The sequence below is a fragment of the Hyperoodon ampullatus genome (genome assembly GCF_949752795.1).
Source record: "Hyperoodon ampullatus genome assembly, chromosome: 3".
Lineage (NCBI taxonomy): Eukaryota > Metazoa > Chordata > Mammalia > Artiodactyla > Ziphiidae > Hyperoodon > Hyperoodon ampullatus.
This window is the reverse complement of record NC_136916.1, coordinates 42,309,931-42,330,455: the sequence shown is the minus strand read 5'-3', so window position 1 is coordinate 42,330,455 and position 20,525 is coordinate 42,309,931. Positions and strand designations below refer to the sequence as shown.

At 35.6% G+C, this 20,525-nt stretch overlaps 1 protein-coding gene and 1 long non-coding RNA gene across 10 annotated transcripts in view; one reads left to right on the top strand and one right to left on the bottom strand.

The window, feature by feature from the left end:
- Positions 1-17,667, top strand: part of DMXL2 (Dmx like 2) — a gene marked incomplete at both ends in the record, with an annotated part of 175,883 nt that extends 158,216 nt beyond the window's left edge. For 4 of the 9 annotated variants that reach the window (XM_079701342.1, XM_079701341.1, XM_079701337.1 and 1 more), the window contains 14 exons: positions 3,360-3,490; positions 3,983-4,068; positions 4,499-4,700; positions 5,778-5,895; positions 10,357-10,443; positions 10,528-10,649; positions 11,792-11,930; positions 12,592-12,652; positions 12,782-12,909; positions 13,463-13,540; positions 14,332-14,423; positions 15,122-15,174; positions 16,498-16,715; positions 17,458-17,667. In XM_079701342.1, coding sequence (XP_079557468.1) covers positions 3,360-3,490; positions 3,983-4,068; positions 4,499-4,700; positions 5,778-5,895; positions 10,357-10,443; positions 10,528-10,649; positions 11,792-11,930; positions 12,592-12,652; positions 12,782-12,909; positions 13,463-13,540; positions 14,332-14,423; positions 15,122-15,174; positions 16,498-16,715; positions 17,458-17,667 — 1,725 coding nt within the window. Of the gene's footprint in view, positions 1-3,359; positions 3,491-3,982; positions 4,069-4,498; positions 4,701-5,777; positions 5,927-9,182; positions 9,246-10,356; positions 10,444-10,527; positions 10,650-11,791; positions 11,931-12,591; positions 12,653-12,781; positions 12,910-13,462; positions 13,541-14,331; positions 14,424-15,121; positions 15,175-16,497; positions 16,716-17,457 lie in introns of those variants that run through there. The other 5 variants (XM_079701335.1, XM_079701334.1, XM_079701338.1 and 2 more) reach the window with 4 other exon arrangements.
- LOC307051018 overlaps positions 17,431-20,525 on the bottom strand; it is a 99,537-nt gene continuing 96,442 nt past the window's right edge. Inside the window, exons 3-4 of the long non-coding RNA XR_013810819.1 lie at positions 19,332-19,419; positions 17,431-17,668 (exon numbers count right to left, since the gene is read on the bottom strand). This is a non-coding gene — a long non-coding RNA (uncharacterized lncRNA). The remainder of the gene's footprint in view (positions 17,669-19,331; positions 19,420-20,525) is intronic.

Genomic DNA, 20,525 nt, shown 5'->3' with positions numbered 1-20,525 from the left:
GTATCTACCATCTAACTTCCCTTCTTCTGATTATCAGTAATTCCCTTGGTCAGCATGAAATCAGAGCAGAAGGAGATGGATGGGTATTTGAGGGTTTCATGAGATCACGGGTTTCATGAGGCCCCATGACATACCTCTGTTTCTCCAAAGCAGAGAAAACTTCTCTGGGGATCAGAATACTCATTGTGACTAGATCCAACATAGTCCCATTTTGTACCGTGTTGGGGGTGTGCTTTTCTGCACTTTGTTTTTTCAAGCACATCACCTTCTATTGATAGGTTTCCTTCTTTACCTGTGTTCCCTCTTTACATGTGTTTCATTTATACTTCTTCCCACTCCCCAGATTGTTTGGAAGCAAATCCAAACATCATGAAATTCCATTCATAAATATTTCACCATTTATCTTTTAAAAAGAAGGATTTTAAACCAGTACCACACTAGCATTATCACACACACACCACACACACCATACACACCACACACACCACACATACACACACAATTCCTTAATATCATTAAGTATCCAGAGAGTGTTCACATTTTTCCCCATTATACCTTAAATGTTTTTGAACAGTTGGTTTGTTAAATCAGGGTCCAAAATAAGATTCACACATTGCAATTGGTTGATATGTCTTAAGTTTCTTTTAATCTATAGGTTCTACCTCCATCTCTCTTTGTTAAATATACCGCCCCCCCCCTATTTTTTGCCCCCAAATTTGTCCTTTAAAATTTCTCTGTGGCTTTTGCTGATGGCATCCCCATGTTTGGTCTTCTGACCATGTTCCCCTGATTTCTATTTTTCTGTAAAGTGAAAGTTAAACGTAGAGGCTTTATCAGATTCCATTCTGAATGGATAGGGAAAGGGGAGTGTTACTTCATAGGTGGTTTTGTGTGTTTCCATCAGGAAACTCTCTTTTTGAGAGGTTAGTTGATGATCTTTGCCTAAGTCCATTATTTTAAATTTAGGGGAGTTTTAAAATTATGATAATGATATCTTCTCATTTAGTCTTCATTTATTTGCTGGAATACTTTCTTCCATCATCCTATTTGGTTATCCTGAATTACATTTTGAAAGAGAAAGACAGGATAAGTGCTTTATTCTTTGCTTCTTGTGCCAGTTTTCAAAGTGATGAGTTGATTCTCTAGCATCCTTCAGAGGAAGCAGTGAACTTTGTTATTAGTTTTGTTATATTATGGATTTAAACATTTTATGTGTTTTAATCCAGTACAGTTATTATTCTTATGGATGTTCAGATTGTCCCATCTTTGCCAATGAAAGCCTCTTCCAGTTGGCTCCTGAATCTTTTTGAGAACTCTTCCAGTAGTCTTTGAGTTTCTTTTCTTTCTAGTTTAAGTCATTCTAGGCTAATTTTGCATATTTCCTGCCCCAGAGTGGGAACAACCTCCAAAGAACCTGGTTCCTTTTTGTGGGAAATTATAATTTAGAAACCACAAGTGGGTATATGGGTGCTCATTGTTACTGGGTTTGTCATTGTTTCTAGGTACATATCATTTCTAATGACCAAATAACTATTCAGCTTGATGAGTATACTATAGTTTACATAACCATTTGCCTATCAGTATTTGCTGTATTTATTTTTTCATTTCTATAAATAATGCTGAGATTAGTATCTTTTTAGATAAGCCTTGTTCACATTCTGATTATTTCAGATATATATCTGAAATTTATATATATATATATCTTTTGATATATATCTTCAGATTACTGATTTATACTCTCTTGAGAATAATGAGCATGCATCTGACTTTACCCTCATTAAGTATTCCTTTTTCTTTTTTGTTAATTTGATTAAATAATTTTTATTTCCTATTAGTGATATCAAAAAATGTTAATGAACCTATTGCCATTAGGTTTTCTACTGTGAGGAATTGACTCTTCATGTTCTGAACAAAATTATCTATTGGAATTATAATGTTTTTCCTTACTTTTAATGAACTCTTTATTAAGGATATTAACAATTTATCTTACTTGTGATACCTTTTCCAGACTCTTTGCCTTTTAATTTTGTTTATGTTTTGACATACAGAAATTTTTAAAAGTTTACTTAGTCATGTCTATCCATACTTTAAAAAAATGATTTGTTACATTGTTTTTAAGCAGAGAAAGTCCTTTCCACTAATAAATGTTTACTTTTGTTATCTTCTTCTTTGTTTCCTCCACCTTCTCTTCCGCCTCATCCTTTTTTTTTTAAATTAATTTATTTATTTTTGGCTATGTTCAGTCTTTGTTGCTGTGCGCAGGCTTTCCTCGAGTTGCTGCAAGTGGTGGCTACTCTTTGTTGCGGTGCACGGGCTTCTCATTGTGGTGGCTTCTCTTGTTGTGGAGCACGGGCCCTAGGCGCACAGGCTTCAGTAGTTGCGGCACGTGGGCTCAGTAGTTGTGGCTTATGGGCTCTAGAGCACAGGCTCAGTAGTTGTGGCACACAGGTTTAGTTGCTCCGCGGCATGTGGGATCTTCCCAGACCAGGGCTTGAACCTGGATTCTTAACCACTCCACCACCAGGGAAGCCCATCTTCCTCCTAATTCTTTTTAACTTTTTAACTCTCTCTTTTTTTAAATTTCTAATTCTCCTGTTGATCTAAAATGAAGTGAAGATCAGACTTCAGTGCCCTCTTTATCTTCTATTCTCACACTTACACTAGTTGTTCTCCCTTTCCTCCCAATGGCTTAAGATGTTATATTTGTCATATATTAATTTCTTATTTATATACTCTTCTTGGACTATATTTTTGCACTGATCAATTGCTAGACTGCACTTATTTTAATTATTTATTTTAATATCCACTAAGAAATAGTATCTTTCACACTTTAGAAAGATTTCTTAGCTAATCTTACCTATTTTTTTCTTCCCTATGAATTTTACAATCATTGTCAAGTTTCAAAAAAGGAAAAGAAATCCCCATGGGGATTTTTATTGCAATTACCTAAAACCTGTAAATTAAAGAATAATAGTTTTTACATGTTTCAGTCTCCTTATTTAGCTTTTAGAGGGATTTGTAATTTCCTTCACTGTAGCTCTTTCACAGTTTTCATAAAGTTTTTCCTTTGGTATTATGTTACTTAATGCACCTTTTTTCTTCAGAGTTTTTGAACTAGTTATTGCTGATATATAAGAAAAAGACCATTGATTTAAAAAAATATTTGTGTCGTATCTAGCTACTTAGTTATTTTATTGAATCTGAGAGTTTTAACCTGGTTTTCCTGACTTTCCTAGGTCTAGTATCATTTTCAAAAGAAAATTTTAGTTTAGGTTGACACCATTTAAAATGTTCAATATTAAGTTAGGATAAAAATAACCCAATTATACATTTAAAAATAACTTCACATTTTATTGCAGCCATTTCTCCCTTTGTCTGATAGTGGAGTTATATATGATTCTGATGAGAGCATTCATAGTGATGAAGAAGAAGATGATGCTTTTTTTTCAGATACACAGATACAGGAACACCAAGACCCTAACTCCTATAGGTAAATAAAGCTTTCCTCTTTTCTTTTTGTCTTTTCTTTTGTAGAAGTTCCTGATGTTACTAGTTTTAAGCAACATTACTATCATGAATTTATACAAGAACTGACCTATGTTTTCAGGTTAGGAATTCTGTACCTTTGGGGTACATTGCTAGATAGTAGAGTATTTCACATCCAGTTTCAAAGCATAGCTGGCACAAACATTTTTAGTGAGAAAAAATACATAGTTTATTGATATGCTATTAAATTCCATGTAGCTGTGTGGTAATTCTCTTTCCATTAGGTATTTCAGATAATGCAAGTGTAATACATTGTTGCATATCTTTTATTTTCAGAGACTACAAAGGTACTCTTTTTTAATAGTAAGTTATGTTAGAAGAAAACATCTTTTTTTCTGGGTGGGAGATTGGGCCAAACAGTTGACAGGGATCATTACTATATTCTCATGATTTTATTTTTCAATTAAGGAGATTTTTTTTTTGTCCCTTTGAACAGCTGGGCTCTTCTACATTTGACAATGGTTAAGCTAGTACTTCACAATGTCAAGAATTTCTTTCCCATTGCTGGACTGGAATTCTCTGGTAAGTTTGGAATTTGAAAATTAATGTTATTAAATACAACAAATTATCATCAAGTTTCTCTTTACAAAATCCATATAAAAGAACATGTGGTACTAAAAAAATACAGCATTGGAGATGTTATGAGGTCTTATTTATCTTAGGCTCCAGTCTGTGGTTTTAATTCATATGGCAAGAATCACTGACTACCTAGAAGGTTGGAAGAAAAACCAGGAAACCAGCCTGGAGAAGCTAAACATTTTCTTAGCTCATTTTAGAAAGCTGGTCTTCTGTTTTGTTCAAAGCATTAAATATCAAAATGGTGTTAGATTAACATTTTCAGATTTATTTGTACTTTCAGAAGTTTTGGCTCTAAGAATTTGGATCTTGTAAATATGTGGTGATGGTCAACATTTTTAATCAAAGTAAAATATCATATTCTATTACATTTTAGAGTTGCCTGTAACATCACCATTAGGTATTGCTGTGATTAAAAACTTGGAGAATTGGGAGCAGATCTTGCAAGAGAAAATGGATCAATTTGAAGGTCCTCCCCCCAACTATGTCAACACATATCCAACTGACCTTTCAGTAGGAGCTGGACCAGCTATTCTTCGAAATAAAGCAATGCTAGAACCTGAAAATACTCCATTCAAGTAAGAATTCTCTTACAATGGTAATGAGAGTGTAGCTTGGTTTAACCTTTTTGGAAGTCAGTTTGGCAAAATAATATGCCAGTAGCCTTCAAAACACTCATAACTTTGAACTTGCAATCCTATTTCTAGCACTATATGCCAAGGAAAATATCAGAAATCTGGATAAAAAATTATTTTCCCATATTACCTGTACTTCAATAGACATACTAATTTTATAATCAGGACAATACCTTTATTTTTGTCATCGTTTTAGGAACTCAACAGAAATGTTTTGGGATAACAATCTACATATTCAAACAGGGTGCTACTGACCTTTTGTCAGTAATTTAATAGTAAACACATTAAGGTTTTTATTGATGTTTTGATCTTCTATCTGTCCATCTAGGCCCCTTTTGATAAGCAGCATGCTTTTTTTTTTTAGGCAGCCAGCCATGATTTAGAGTATTGCTCATAAGCTTGAAAGAGCAAGGCTGTTTAGCTTGTTAGGCTGTTAAAAATGAAATGTGGGACTTTATATTCATTTATATTCATTGGTGATATGCTGTAACCAACAGAACCAACCTAAAGTATAATTTAAAAAGAGAATAATAAGGGCTTCCCTGGTGGCGCAGTGGTTGAGAGTCCGCCTGCCGATGAAGGGGACACGGGTTCTTGCCTCGGTCCGGGAAGATCCCACATGTTGCGGAGTGGCTGGTCCCATGAGCCATGGCCGCTGAGCCTGCGCGTCCGGAGCCTGTGCTCTGCAACGGGAGAGGCCACAACAGTGAGAGGCCCGCGTACCACAAAAAAAAAAAAAAAAAAAAAAAAAGAATAATAAGAGATTCAATTGACTCTCAGCTCAACCTGTCCATTTAGAGAATCTGTAATTAGAGAATTAATTGCTAGATGAAGGAATGATTTGTAGAACTAAAAATTAAAAGTGAAATAAATTATAAAATTTTGTTGAGCTTAATGCTGTATCTTCTTTGCAATAATGGAGGTTTTAAAAAAATTATCTGCAAATAATGAAACATTTTCTATAGAGTAAAATATAGACTAAAATAGTGTGATATGTTGATTTTTTTTTTTTTAAACTAGATCCCGGGATTCTTCTGCGCTTCCAGTCAAACGACTTTGGCATTTCCTTGTTAAACAAGAAGTACTTCAACAGACATTTATTAGATATATTTTCACTAAGAAAAGAAAGCAGAGTGAGGTATTTTAGAAAAAAATATTCTCTCTTGTAATTTTCATTTGTTTTCTTTAACATTTCTAATGAAGCCAGCTTGATTTATTTGAAATTTACTTTTGGTTGGAACTTATTATCTTTCATACATCATAGGTAATAGTTTATCAAACTACAGAGAATTTTTTTTTAAGATAAAAACGTACAATTTTTATTTCATAACAATGAAACAACATAGGTCCTTCGATAAATCCTGTATAATCAGGTGAAAGTGGTTATGTCCTTTATAATATTGGCCATTGGGCCTTTACATGTAATAAACATTGTGAGGGATGGTTTGGGGAATTTAGTATATAAATGAGTATACTCTATGTTATGATTCTCTGAATATCATTTAATTGAAAATACAGCATAACCCTTTAAAAGCATTTTTATTTATTTAGCATTTAGAAATGAACAGCATAAACTGTAGAATAATTTTGTGAGAGAGATTAAACTACAGAAACACCAAATATGAGATGAAGGAAGATTGATTGCATTTACAAAGTGAGGCAGAGATTCTACATTGCGTGGTGATTTTTAAGCTAAACATACGTTAATAATGTAATGCCATACAGAGTTCAAGAAGAATCATGAATTTGAGAGAGTGACACTTTAGAACTTAAAACTATCTCTTCATTATAAAATGAGGGGTACACAGATGTTTTATATATAAGCATTTCAGTCCATTTGGCTATTTAATGAGGTAATGAGCAGTTTGGAGAGTAGTGTTCAGAGTAGAGTGTCAGATGTGATTAAAGATTGGCAACAAAAACTATGAGAAAAGAAAAATTAATTATATTTCACTTAGAAAAGTGAAAACCGAGAGGGACAGTCTGTGTGGCTCAATTTCCCAAGGTAGCATATAGAACTGCTTCTCAAATGTTCTCCATACCTAAGGCAGCAGAACCGACCAGATTTGTTCTTTTCTTTCCACTACTCACCCACTTACCTGGATGGTCATTGTGGGCAGTCCTGTGAACAGTTATTTATTTTTTCTGTAGATTTAAAAATTATGTACTTAAGTGAGGAATTAGAGGAATGAACTGTAGAGATTCTTTTGTGTCTTATAAGCTTATTTGATAAGAAAAGACCCCAATGGTATTGAAATTATTGATGTAGGGTTTTGTTAGGGGAATAAGAGCCAAATTCGTTTCCTCTTTCGTTTAATCCGTTGTTTACTGCATTTCCTATAGTGATACTGAGTCCTTTTTAAAATAAGATATAGAAATCTAAGAAATAGATTTAAGATGAAAGATACTTGCTCACTTAGGGCTCTGTTATTCACAGAAAGAGAGTTCATTGAAGGATCAATTTTCTGAGTTGTTAGTTCTTCAAATTATTAAACACAGTGATATGCTTTAATTATTCATAAGGTTTCTAGCAGTTTTGTTTCGTTAGATTGTCAGAGCCTCAGAGTGCTATGGAAAGACTGGGTCTAGGTTTCTGGGACCCTCAGACTCTTGCTTGCTCTTGAGGATCTGTTGTCTCCTTTCTCATTTCCCTCTTCCTTAACCAAGTTTCTCCCCGATTCTGCCCCTTACCTCCCCTTCTTTATGCCCCTCCATTTCTGTGCTCTTGGGATCAGCAGCCCAAGCTGTGTGTTCTTTTCTATTTTTCTACCAGAAGAGGCTCTGCATGTACAAGGAGGTGAGACAGAGATGAACTGAACATTTCTTAAAATGCTGTGTAAGCGTTGGTTGGCTCCAGGAAGGGAAGTACATGGCTGGGAGTTTGGATGGAAGAATTTTTATCATGTACCCTTTTGCACCTTTGAATTTTAAATTATTGAATGAAATTAATATCTTGTTGCATGCAGTCCAATAGAACTTTCTGTTGATAATGGAAATTTATATCTGTTCTGTACGGTATAGTAGTCACCAGCCACATGTGGTTATTGAGCACTTGAAGTGGGCTAATGTGACTGAATTTTTAATTTTGTTTAATTTAAATTTAAAGCCATATGTGTTTAGTGGCTACTGTATTGAATAGCACATATCTGCTGAAAAATGGTTTTCATTTACGAAAAAAATTTATGAAAACAATGTGAAAGCTCTTGAGGCAAAGTAAAATTGGTCACTTAGTTCAGAAATATGCAGAATTTATTAAAACTACCCATCTAATAAGAGTGTTTTATCTTTTTAGATTGTTAAATAGGATATTGGTGGTCAATAAATTTGGTAAATTCAGTGAATTGATTAATTAGCAAAACTGGCAAAATAATCCTAAGAATGCTAAAATTGGCTAATTTTTAAAAATTACTTAATAAAAATAAAATTCTGAGAAATGCTGAAATTTTAGGTATATTCAGGAGAAGGTATTTTTACTCACTGAGTATGTTAGAGAAGACTATTCCACAAAACAACTTTTTGTGAGATGGATAAATGTGGCAAACTTAGCCACTTGATTAAAGGCAAATAGGTTCTTCTGCAGTTTGGCTTTTGCTGAGTTGGCCCTTGCACACTTGTACCATTCCTTCAGTGTCAGCTGCAGCAGCCCTTGAGCAGTTGCACAAGGCATGGAGAATTGGGTCCTGTTGGCTGAAAGAGAAGCAGGCACTTCAGGAAGTATTGGTAGGAATATATTGATCCGATCAAACCTTCAGAGGTTTCCACAGCACCGCAGAAATGTTATTTCTGATTATAGCCATTCCTAATGGCCCTGTCATCAACCAGGAGCAAGTTATTTGTGTGATTTCTTTCCCATGCCTCATCTCATCAAACATTTACTTATAAGGAGGAAATCATAAGATTATGTATAGAGTAATGGTTGATGTGAATTTTAATCCTTGACTGTCTCTTCATGGATATATTCCTTATGAGTAAGAGTGAAATAATTATCAGTACTTTTAATCTGCGTTTAGATAAAAATAGTTTTTATTTATTTGAAATAAACCCCTATAGGTTAGGAATCTATGTAGTAGAGGCTGCATCTGCTTGTACAAGTAGGTTTTATTTTTAGAGACTACAGTTTAAGTTAGAACTTCCAAGTTACATAACTGACATACAAATAATGAATTTTTATTTTGAAATTGCTTTTATATATGTAATACATTAATTTTGCCTGTTTTGCTTTGTGTTGTTTTTTCTGATGACATCACATTTTACTCAGTTTAATTTTTTCCTTGATGTGCTTTTAAATTCATTTTAAAGCTTGCAAGTTCATTTTTACCATCTTTAAGTGATGGAGCAACCATTTCAGTTTGAAAACTTTCATTTTTTTTTATAATTCCGTTTCATGCATGTGTTTTGTGTTTGTGACGGTGTGGTGTTGTTTAGTCTATAGAAGAACATGTGGAGCAGGTCAAACAAAACTGCATAGCAGAAGATTGCCACATCAAGGTAGTATTCCACGCTCTCGAATTTAACTCATTCTTTAAAATTCAAGGAGCTAACCCCTCATCTCTGATACTAACCATGACCTGCCCAGCTGGCTAACTAGTCAGAGTGCTCACTGCTCCCACACACCTCCCTGGCACAGGGTAGGAGATGCTCCACTGTGTCCAGCTTGATCTTTCTTGCCATTGGTTCTTCTCTTTCTTGCTTCCTTGTCCATCTTCAGTTCTGTCCCTTTTCCCCATCTGTTCTTAAACATGATTGTTTTATCTTGCCTCTTTCTTGATTCTGCCTCTTCTTTTCTCCCCATCACCTTCAACTCTAAGCATTACACTTTCCTCTCATCAATCTCCTTCATTACTTTCTTTTTTTTTATTAAAAAATATTTATTTATTTATGGCTGCATTGGGTCTTAGTTGCTGCGTGCGGGCTTTCTCTAGTCGCGGTGTGCAGGCTTCTCTTGTTGCGGAGAACGGGCTCTAGGCACGCGGGCTTAGTAGTTGTGGCTTGCGGGCTCTAGAGCACAAGCTTAGTAGTTGTGGTGCACGGGCTTGGTTGCTCCACGGCATGTGGGATCTTCCCGGACCGGGGCGTGAACCCGTGTCCCCTGCGTTGGCAGGTGGCTTCTTAACCACTGAGACACCAGGGAAGCCCTCCTTCATTACTTTCTAACTGTTCTTGTATCCAACTTCTTATTCCTATCTCATCACCCTTATTTAAAAATATTTCACTTCTTATGTGACTCCTTTGTCTTTCTGATTGTGTCTTTTTCTCTCACATTCTTACTGCTGTATCTTTGTGCACTTTTGGAAGAGATAAGAGACATTACTGTTATAAATACTAATGAAAATTATGTTAGCTATCTTTTGTGACAGTTACTTAGTATCCTGTAATCTCAATGGAAATTTTTGTAATTGGGGTGATTACAGGGCATCAGAGAATCTAAGCTAATTCCACAGCTAATTTTCAACACACTAAAATTACTGGTACCTTTTTTCTTGCTGCTGCTGCTACTGCTACATTTTCTTCTTGTCCTTCTTTTAAGCTTTGTGGGATGTACGTATATCTGTATGGAGCTGTGCTGCAACAACTAAAACTGCTGACAAATGTCTTGTAGGTTGAAGCAGATCTGGGCTATCCAGGAGGAAAGGCAAAAATCATTCATAAGGAGTCAGATATGATCATGGCATTTTCTGTTAATAAGGTAAAATCTTTAGTCATTATAAAGAATGTAGTACTTTGTTTTAGTGAAATTGCTTAAATTACTGACTTTGCGTTTGCTTTACAGGCAAACTGTAATGAAATTGTTTTGGCTTCAACGCATGATGTACAAGAACTCGATATTACTTCTCTTCTGGCCTGTCAGGCATACATATGGATTGGAGAAGAATATGACAGAGAATCCAAAAGGTTTGCTTGCCTTATGTAATCAATTTTAAATGTAGTTTTCTTCAAAAAGAACCTATTAAGTGGTTATGCACTTGATTTCAGTTGTCTTGAAAACTATGTATTTCTTTGGTAAGGAGACAAACATAATTGGTTTAGCTGCCAATAAAGGGCTCTGCTTACATCAGTGTACAAATTACTCCTGCTTCTTCCATTAGACCCTGAATTAGTCATAACGTTGGAGTCAGAATAATCCCCAACACCAGAGCCTAATGCTAACAACTGCCACTTTGACATTTAACCCCAAAGAAATGTCAGAAATTACACAATATTCAATAAATTCAGCTGATCTGGATAATTACCATAAAAAGCAGAATACACCAATTTATTAATTTGATTGATTGATGAGTCACATTTACTGAGTAATTTTCAGTGTTTCCTCTTGATTATCTCTCTATAAGCATACCTTTTTTTCAGATAAAAATGTAGCCAACTTTACTTTTCAGTAAAACTATGGACACTGCACCAAGAGTGCAGTAATGCTTTCCTATTTGGGGGTTTCTCCTCCATGTTTTCCGTCCCTCTTGCTTTTCTCTAGACTCTCGGAAATTTTATGTACTAGGAGTGGTGCCATGATAGCCTCTTTCCTTTCTGTTTCTATCTCATTAGTGTATAATACAACTAGGTTTCAGTCATACTTCAGAGTAGATGTAACCATGTAATATGATATGGCCCATCATAAAAATTACTTTAACATTTAATGTGATAATTAGTACCTAAGTTTAAGAAAACTTTTAACTCACATTTCTTTAAAGTGTTTGAATTTTATAAATGGGATCTCTGTACTTGAAGAGAACATAGTCTTTTTCTGTACAGGATAAAAAGAAAATCTGTGTTAAATACTTCAAAACAAACATTTGTTCTAATTTGTGCAGCAATAAAATTCTCCCAAACATTAGACTAAACTTATATTTTGCCTAAGGGGAAAAAGTTAACCAGTACTAAAATTGGTGATGATTAGGACTTGTACCTACGTTTTCATTATGGATATTGATACTTTTTTTAAAAAAATTAAGACTGTCCTTCAGATAGATAAAAAGCTCTGTAATTGGAATTTGTGTTGAGAAAATGGAACTGTCACAGTAACACATGAATGTTTTCCACAGTTCAGATGATATTGATTATCGTGGTTCCAGTACAACTCTTTATCAGCCCAGTGCAACATCCCATTCAGCAAGTCAGGTGCATCCATCTTCATCTCTGCCGTGGCTGGGCAGTGGACAGACTAGCGTTGGAGCTAGTGTGGTACGTTATTTACTATTAGGTATGGTTTCTGGATATGGACTCGCTCAAAAATAGGTTGAAATCACTTTGACATAGGAATGATGCTGAAGATCAGAGGCAGTGACCAGTTAGTATACCATAATAATGATAGCTAGCATGCTGTGAGTTTCTTTATGTCAGGTGCATGCTTTTTCTTATAACAACCCTAAGTGGTTTTCATTTTATAGACGAGCAAACTGAGAGGCACGAAGTGGTAAAGCAGAGCTAGAGAGGAATTCATGTCTACTATAAGTGTTTGAAAAATGCCATCAATAGCATTGTTGTTAGTCACTGTAGTTAAAGGGGTCCCATTCTCATGTTCTGCTCTGAAGAATCTGGAGATACTCCTGATTGTCCTCAGGGAGGGGCACTTGGAGGAGAGTTCCCTTTACAACTAGATGAAGCAGCTTGGTATCCTCACAGTCCACACAGACCAGGGCACGCCAGTAAGTGACTATGCTTTCCCAGCCTGTTCAGACAAGTGTCGTATATTTAGTGGGTCAGAAAATCCACAACAGGGTTTATTTTAGTAATAATCCAGTGTAAGAGAATAACTGTTGTCAGAATTAGAGTTGGCCCGAATCATATCCTTCCTTATTTCTTCTGTGATGCAAAAGAAATTCATTTTTATCTTCTTTTAAAGCTTATGAAAAGGAATCTACATAATGTTAAGAGAATGACCTCACACCCAGTCCATCAATACTGTAAGTATTTTATTTATGATCAAAGGACTGCAAGTGATCTCTATCATTTTGAAGTTGGCCTATAGAATGGGAAATGTTGGAACTCTTTCTTCAGCTTTCTTATTTTTTGCTTTTCCTTTTGTGTCTCAGATCTTACAGGTGCTCAGGATGGCAGTGTACGAATGTTTGAATGGACAAGACCTCAGCAGCTTGTCTGTTTCCGCCAAGCTGGCAATGCAAGAGTTACCAGATTATATTTCAATTCACAAGGCAACAAGGTTAGTTCCTGGGGGTTACTGCTAAACTTGTCTGAAAAGAACTGCAGATATTTTGAGTAAATAGCTAGTAAAACTACACTTAAAAACAAATTCAGTCACTCTGGATTTAAGTTGAGCAGGCAGTTTGATGGTGTCTGTTTATATAGCCCCTTGGCTCTCAAGAAAAGCATAAATCCACAGAATTTTGTGTGGATTAATTAATCATCTACTTACAGATACTAAATATTCTGTGAGGGTAAAGAATTCTGTTTCTGTTGAGTATGTTGATGGTGCCTGTGTGCAGAGTCAGGCACCTAAGAGAAACCTTCCAATTTCTTACTAAGTTCTGCTACAGAAGTTTGGAGGAAAACAGTGAAATAGGCATGGAAAATAATTTAAAAGGTGGCAGGATATTTACAGTACTTGGGCTTTCTTGAGAACTACAGCAGCAGGAGCATAGGTACAGGCAGAATGTTGGTTAAGTGGGGACTGAGTGACTCTCCATTTCATAAATGATTTTACCTTCGATATGGCTACTCAGAAGCTGTGTTTAATATTTACGCCATTCTTACAGTGTGGTGTCGCAGACGGAGAGGGTTTTCTGAGTATCTGGCAAGTAAACCAAACTGCATCAAATCCCAAACCTTACATGGTAAGTATCACTCAGCATTTGCAGAGCACATACGGAGGCCACTTTGTTTGTGAAGCGTTTGTTTCAGACAGCAAATCCCATTGGTGGATCTGTTGGGAAAGGGACCACTCTGTCCAGCAGCCACGGCCCAGCACCATCATTGCCCTAGTTTTAGACTGAAATGACTAAAATGCAAAAAACTTGCTTTTCACAGCTTGAAGGGTTACCATTATATTTGAAATTTTTAGGGGCCTTCTCTGTGTGTGGTCTTATTCAGGATACATTTTTATTACACTTTTATCTGTTTTGAAATCTCTGACTTCTTAGTGATAGAGCTTTATAGTGATTCGTTTTAGGTACTGTATTAAGAACCAGACAGGTTCCATGTATGCCAGTTTGCTCCAGAATGTTTCTTATTAGATTATAAAATAACCAATCCCAATAGGCCACTTCATCCATTAATCCAAATCATGTTAGAACACGTGGTGATGCAGACAAGCATGTCTGCACTTGGAGGGTCGGGGCACGGTGAGGCTGGTAGGTTAAGTTCATGTACTTGGTGTTTTATTCCTTTGTTATATAATCTTTAATTCCATGTTTCTGCCAACTCTTCCAGTTTTAAAAAATTATTGGGTATTAGCCAAGTAACATGCAGATGACAGCTAATCCTCTTCTCACTTATTCTTTATTCTAGTTTTTAAAAAGTGTTCTTAGCTCATGCATGTAGTATATGATTAGCAGAGCTGTGTGTGTGTACTGTACCACATTTTACTGGATTTTGAGATAACATCAGCTGCACTTTGTTCCCATAGAGTTGGCAGTGCCACAGTAAAGCCACAAGTGACTTTGCATTTGTTACCTCTTCAAGTCTAGTTGCCACATCTGGACAGTCCAATGACAATAGGTAGGTTGACAGAGATGCAAAAAAGAAATAAGCATATTTTAGGCAGAAAGGTATTCTTGCTAGAAAGTATGGATTTCTATTTAGTCAGGTTTTTCCACCTCAGGAATACAAAAACTTTGTTACATAATTCTTCAAGTAGTTTTCCTTACCAAAATGAGAAAGACCAAAATTACTCCTAATGTAATCTACTTATGTTAAAGCTATTTTTTTATTGCTGTTAATACGGTCAAGTTTTTGAGGCTCTGTAGCCATCATTCTCAACATTTTCTTTGCCTCAGATTGTTTTCATTGGCAACCTGTGCCCATGAATAACACCTCTCATTTCCCTGCAGTGTTTACCCCCAAGGATATAGAAGCATCTCTTCTACTCAGGAAATCATGTCTCATTTTCCGTGGAGTGATAATGGAAAAGAGATAGGGCCGGGGGATGAGATGGAGCAGTCAGGTGGGACCATGTGAGACAGACCCTGTAGTTTGAAAAGGATAAACTCTTGGAAGAGATATATCCCCAGTCCCAACTTCTACCCTCATCCTAGTTGAGAATCACTGCTTTATAAATGTGAGTGAACAAAACAACATAAGATTCAATAAGTAAAAATTCAATAAGTAAAAATATTTGATGTAAAGACGCAGTTTATCCCAGTGATGACTTAGAACAATTTGTTTATGATGTATTTTTGTTATTGTTTCTTTATTAGAAATGTATGCCTCTGGGACACATTGATATCACCTGGAAACAGCCTCATTCATGGTAGGTGAGCTAAGTCTTTGATTTTCAGTACACTGTGAAAGAATGCTTTCCTGGTTTTATTTTAACCAGTAAATCCAGTGCATGTTTATTCACGGGTTAAAAATGGAGAAATGTATAGAGTGAATAAAATTCTAAAAGTTAACTAGAATATCTGGCTACCTTGCTGAGGTAAATATGTATGGTCGCAGAAACCCAGCTAGCCTAGAATAATCTTTGTGTTATATTCCATTCAGAAAATGTGGTATGGAGAGCGGCACTACTAACAAGGCTGCTGAAGAAATCAGTTGCAAAGTATTCCTTGAACTCAACAGAAATGAGGTCATATTTCAGAGAATTAAATCTGACTGTAAACTAAAAGTCAGACTTATGATTAGAAATCTGAATAATGCCATTTAAACATTATTCCTTTTAAGACAGTGTTTTCCACATTGCTGTCCTAAAGATCACTCTTTCACATAATGCTACCAAGAGTGCTCAAAGCTCTAGTATGTTTGGGTTAAACATAGCTAGGAGGACTTTGTTAAAAAAAAAACAAAACAGATTTGAGTCTTTTACTATGCTGATGTGTATTTTTGAAATGTGTAGTTATTTCCCAGTTTTGATTGCAAAATTCTTTGTTTTTGGCAAATAATTATTAACATCTCTTAAAGATTTGCCACATATTAGTTTAAGGTGTTAATCACATTAGAATGCAGAGTCCTGGGAAGGTTAACTCCTTAACTTGGGGCTGATAATTTTCACACTAGTGTAGTTTCAATTAATTAGCTGAGAAGGACTTTAAAAAATATATATTTTATTGAAGTATAGTTGATTTACAATGTTGTGTTAATTTCTGCTTTATAGCAAAGTGATTCAGTTATACATATATTCTTTTTCATATTCTTTTCCATTATGGTTTATCTCAGGATATTAAATATAGTTCCCTGTGCTATAGAAAAGAACTTTTGATGAGGTTTTATGTATGGGCAGGAACTGGGAAAGGGTAAATACTTGTTATTGGTGGGTATTAATGAAGACATTGAATATCATTGAGAAGCTTGTTCTCCTCTGCACTTTTGCTTCTACATTCTTATGAGACAATATAACTTAGTTTGGGCATAAAGTTTAAACTTGCTGTGTATATTGGTGTGTGTTTTCATACTGAGATTATGTATGTTTTTTCTGTCGTTGCTTGCCATCTTTTTTAATACTTTGATCATGATTATAGAAATTAGAAGGGAAAATGTGACAGTAATTTCTGTATAACTTAAATGTGCATTTAAATATTACCAGAAGTGCTAAGGTAGACATCATTTGGGAAAGGCTCTTGATGTTTTTCTTCAGGTTTCACATGCCATGATCATGGTGCCACGGTACTTCAGTACGCACCAAAACAGCAACTCCTAATATCTGGAGGCAGGAAAGGCTACATCTGCATTTTTGACATCAGGCAGAGACAGCTAATTCACACATTCCAGGCACATGACTCTGCAATTAAGGCGCTGGCTCTCGATCCCTGTGAGGAATATTTTACTACAGGTTCAGCAGAAGGTAACATAAAGGTGAGTCAGTTACAAGAGGCTGGAATGTGCTAAATATTATCTTTACCTGCTGTCAAGATTGATCGGGGAGGGGGAACCAAACCGAAAAACTCACCACCCTCTCCGTGCAAATATATTGCTTCCTCCCTTACTTCTGTGTGGTTCTTTCTAAATTGTTAGGATCTAGAAAACCAGATAATCAATCTCAGTATACTCTCAGGTCATTAAAAAGCTCTAAAGAACTCTGTTTGAGTAAGTGTATGAGTTTAATTAATGCATTGAGTTTTTGATGACATGAATTTGGTTTCTCACATCATCCCCCTCCCCTCTTCCCACCTCTGCCTCCAGTACCTGACTCTGTTTTGTACAGTTGAGGTCTCCAGAGAAGCGAGGTGGTACTGTTCTTTTATATTGTCCCAGGGCCTAACTTAGCATTAGGAATGTATTTAACTGAATTAACTGAAATATTTAATTGAATTAGAGATGGGATATATATGGTTAATATGAAACAAGAGGATGTGAAGAGAGGAATTTGAAAGAAGGTACAGGGAAGTGTAAGGATGGTAAATGAGCCCTGTGAGTGGTATTATTTCCAATTAGGTAAACTGTTAGAAAAGAGGTAGTGGACAGGAAAGTTGGGCTTTAATGAGATCAGTTGGGCTGGGAGAACAGAGGTGAAGCCCATGTTTTTAAAAGTTTTTCGTCTCTTTCTCTCTTTTTTAAATGACTTACACTTTATGTTTTCACTTTTTCTTTAAACTAGGTTTGGAGGTTGATAGGCCATGGCCTACTTCATTCATTTAAAAATGAACACGCTAAACAGTCCATATTCAGAAACCTTGGGGCTGGAGTCATGCAGATCGACATCACCCAGGGCAACCGGATCTTCTCCTGTGGGGCAGATGGGACGCTGAAAACGAGGGTTTTGCCCAGTGCTTTTAACATCCCTCATAGCATTCTTGACATTCTGTAGACTTAAAGATTGGGGCTTTATTTTTATAAACATTTCAATGAAAAAACACACTGCAGAAATTATTAGGCATTTCTGCTTTCCAAGCAGTTGTTAACCCATTGAAAACCATACAGAGAATCTCTGTGTAGAATTTGAATCTGATCCAAGCTGAGTTTTGTGTATATGGGCTGGTAGAATGACTGTGCATGTGTACCTTTTATCATGCTGACATACCTAAATAAAACAAAACCTAGTATCGTATGAAGGGTAGCTATTCTTTACAGCATTTAGCAAACCTGATTCAGAAAACATTTGAGGTTAGAAGTTAGCATATAAGTAAGTTAGTTATAATAATAAGGACCTTTACACCAAATCAAGGAAGAAAATGTTGCTGTTTCAGGTTTTTCTTCCTATTCTTACCACTGATTGAAGCATGCCTGCAGTCTCCTTTGTTGAATGAAGAATAGTCATAAGGAGTTAGAAGCTCCAGGACACCAGAAATACACTGTAAGCAGCGTGTAAGCACACTTTGAAGCAGCGCACAGTGACTAGTTCTCTGCTGTGAGAGGTCGTTCCCATTCTTTCCTGCTGAATATTTTTCCTGTTAGTGTTTATACTGATCTAGTACTGTAATTTGCAAATGAGTGCAAATTTAAATGCAATGTTTTCCTCACAATTTGCACATTCACGTTTTTTGGACTGCTAGTTTTTCTATTTAAATATTTGCCTTCATGTTAGGAATGTAATACGTGGACATGACATATTGGTAGTTAACCAAAACATACCAAGTTAGTACTTCCTTTTTAGTCCAGTTTAGTACTTTTTCTTTTCATGTATCCAAGGTTAAAACACCCACAACATTTTAAGGCTATGTTGAACCTACAGCAGTAGAGCATTTCATATCATAATTAAAATGAATGTTAGGCTTTTTGTGGCCAGTTAATAGTTGATGAGATTGGTGATATTATTTATTACCACAGCCTATTGTATAAACTATGCAGAGTTAAATATTATTTGCTTGAAAAATATTAGCCAGTGTTATCATATTTTGATGTACTTCTTGGTTATAACCAAAAATATGTTCTTGAAATATTGAAACCAATGTCTGTGTTTAAATGTTTACCAGCAGATTGTCTCATCACGTTAATGAGAATGTTTAATGCCTGTGCAGTATATAGTAAAATATAATGGCATAAGAGCACCTTTCTCTGAAGGCAATGTGATGTTTGGGCTGTGAAATACATATGTAAAAGAAAAATAAATGTTATTTGTTAGAGTTTTACCTCAGTTTGGCCTGGCATTTTTTGATAATATTTTTAACAGTTGAGATAATTTTAACTTTGAAAAAATGCTTAACTGTGAGAGAATTCTTAAGGTATTAGGCAGTCCATTCATTTACTCAAATATTTATGAGTGCCTTCTATATCAGAAGCCCTTCTAGGAAATGGGATACAGCGGTGACCAGACAGAAGGCACACAATGTTGGGATTTAGTTGGGTAAGAACTAACTCCACTGTACCTTCTTGTTTATTGAACTGAGAGTGGATTTTGGCACCCAAACTGGTGAAGGAGCTGAGCTGGGAATGGTGCTTATGTGGAATGGTGAAGAAAAGAGGAGGAGGGAGGATGCCTGAATACATAGGAACACAAGTTAGACAAAAATTGTAAACATATACGACACTTACCACAGCTCTGTATACAGTAATCTATATATGTTGCATTCTCTCCATCATTGTGTGTATCATACTAAAACAGTACCAGCTGATTTAGGATCTGCAAGATAATAGAATTTTTTTTAAAAACTGTAGTTGGTTTACAATATTGTGTTACTTTCAGGTGTACAGAAAAGTGATTCAGTTACATTTTTTTTCTGATTCTTTTCCATTATAGGTTATTACAAGATACTGAATATAGTTCCCTGTCATATACAGTAAATCCTGTTGTTTATCTGTTTTATATATAGTGGTGGGTATCTGTTAATCCCATACTCCTGATTTATCCCCCATGCCACCTTTTCCCTTTGGTAACCGTAAGCTTGTTTCTATGTCTGTGGGTCTGTTTCTGTTTTGTAAATAAGTTCATTTGTATTATTTTTTTTTAGATCCCACATATAAATGATATCATATATTTGTCTTTATCTGTCTGGCTTACTTAGTAGGATAATCTTGAGGTCTCTCCATGTTGCTGCAAATAGCAGTATTTCATTCTTTTTAATGGCTGAGTAGTATTCCATTGTGTATATATACCACACCTTCTTTATCCATTCATCTGTTGATGGACACTTAGGGTTGCTTCCATGTCTTGGCTGTTGAAAACAGTGCTACTGTGAACATTGGGGTTCATGTATCTTTTCAAATTAGAGTTTTCATTTTTTCCGAATATATGCCCAGGAGTGGGATTGCAGGATCGTATGATAAATCTATTTTTAGTTTTTTGAAAAACCTCCATGCTGTTCTCCATAGTGGCTGCACCAATTTACATTCCCACCAACAGTGTAGGAAGATTCCCTTTTCTCCACATCCTCTCCAGCATTTGTTATTCATAGATTATTTTTATTGGACTATAGTTGATTTACAACATTGTGTTAGTTTCTGCTGTACAGCAAAGTGAATCAGTTATACATATACATATATCCACTCTTTTAGATTCTTTTCCCATATAGGCCATTACAGAGTACTGAGTAGAGTTCCCTGTGCTATACAGTAGGTTCATAGATTTTTAAGTCATGGCCATTCAGACGGGTGTAAATTGATACCTCATGTGGTTTTGATTTGCATTTCTCTAATAATTAGTGATAGTGAGTATCTTCTCATGTGTTTGTTGGTCATCTGTATGTCTTCTTTGGTGAAATGTCTATTTAGGTCTTCTGCCCATTTTTT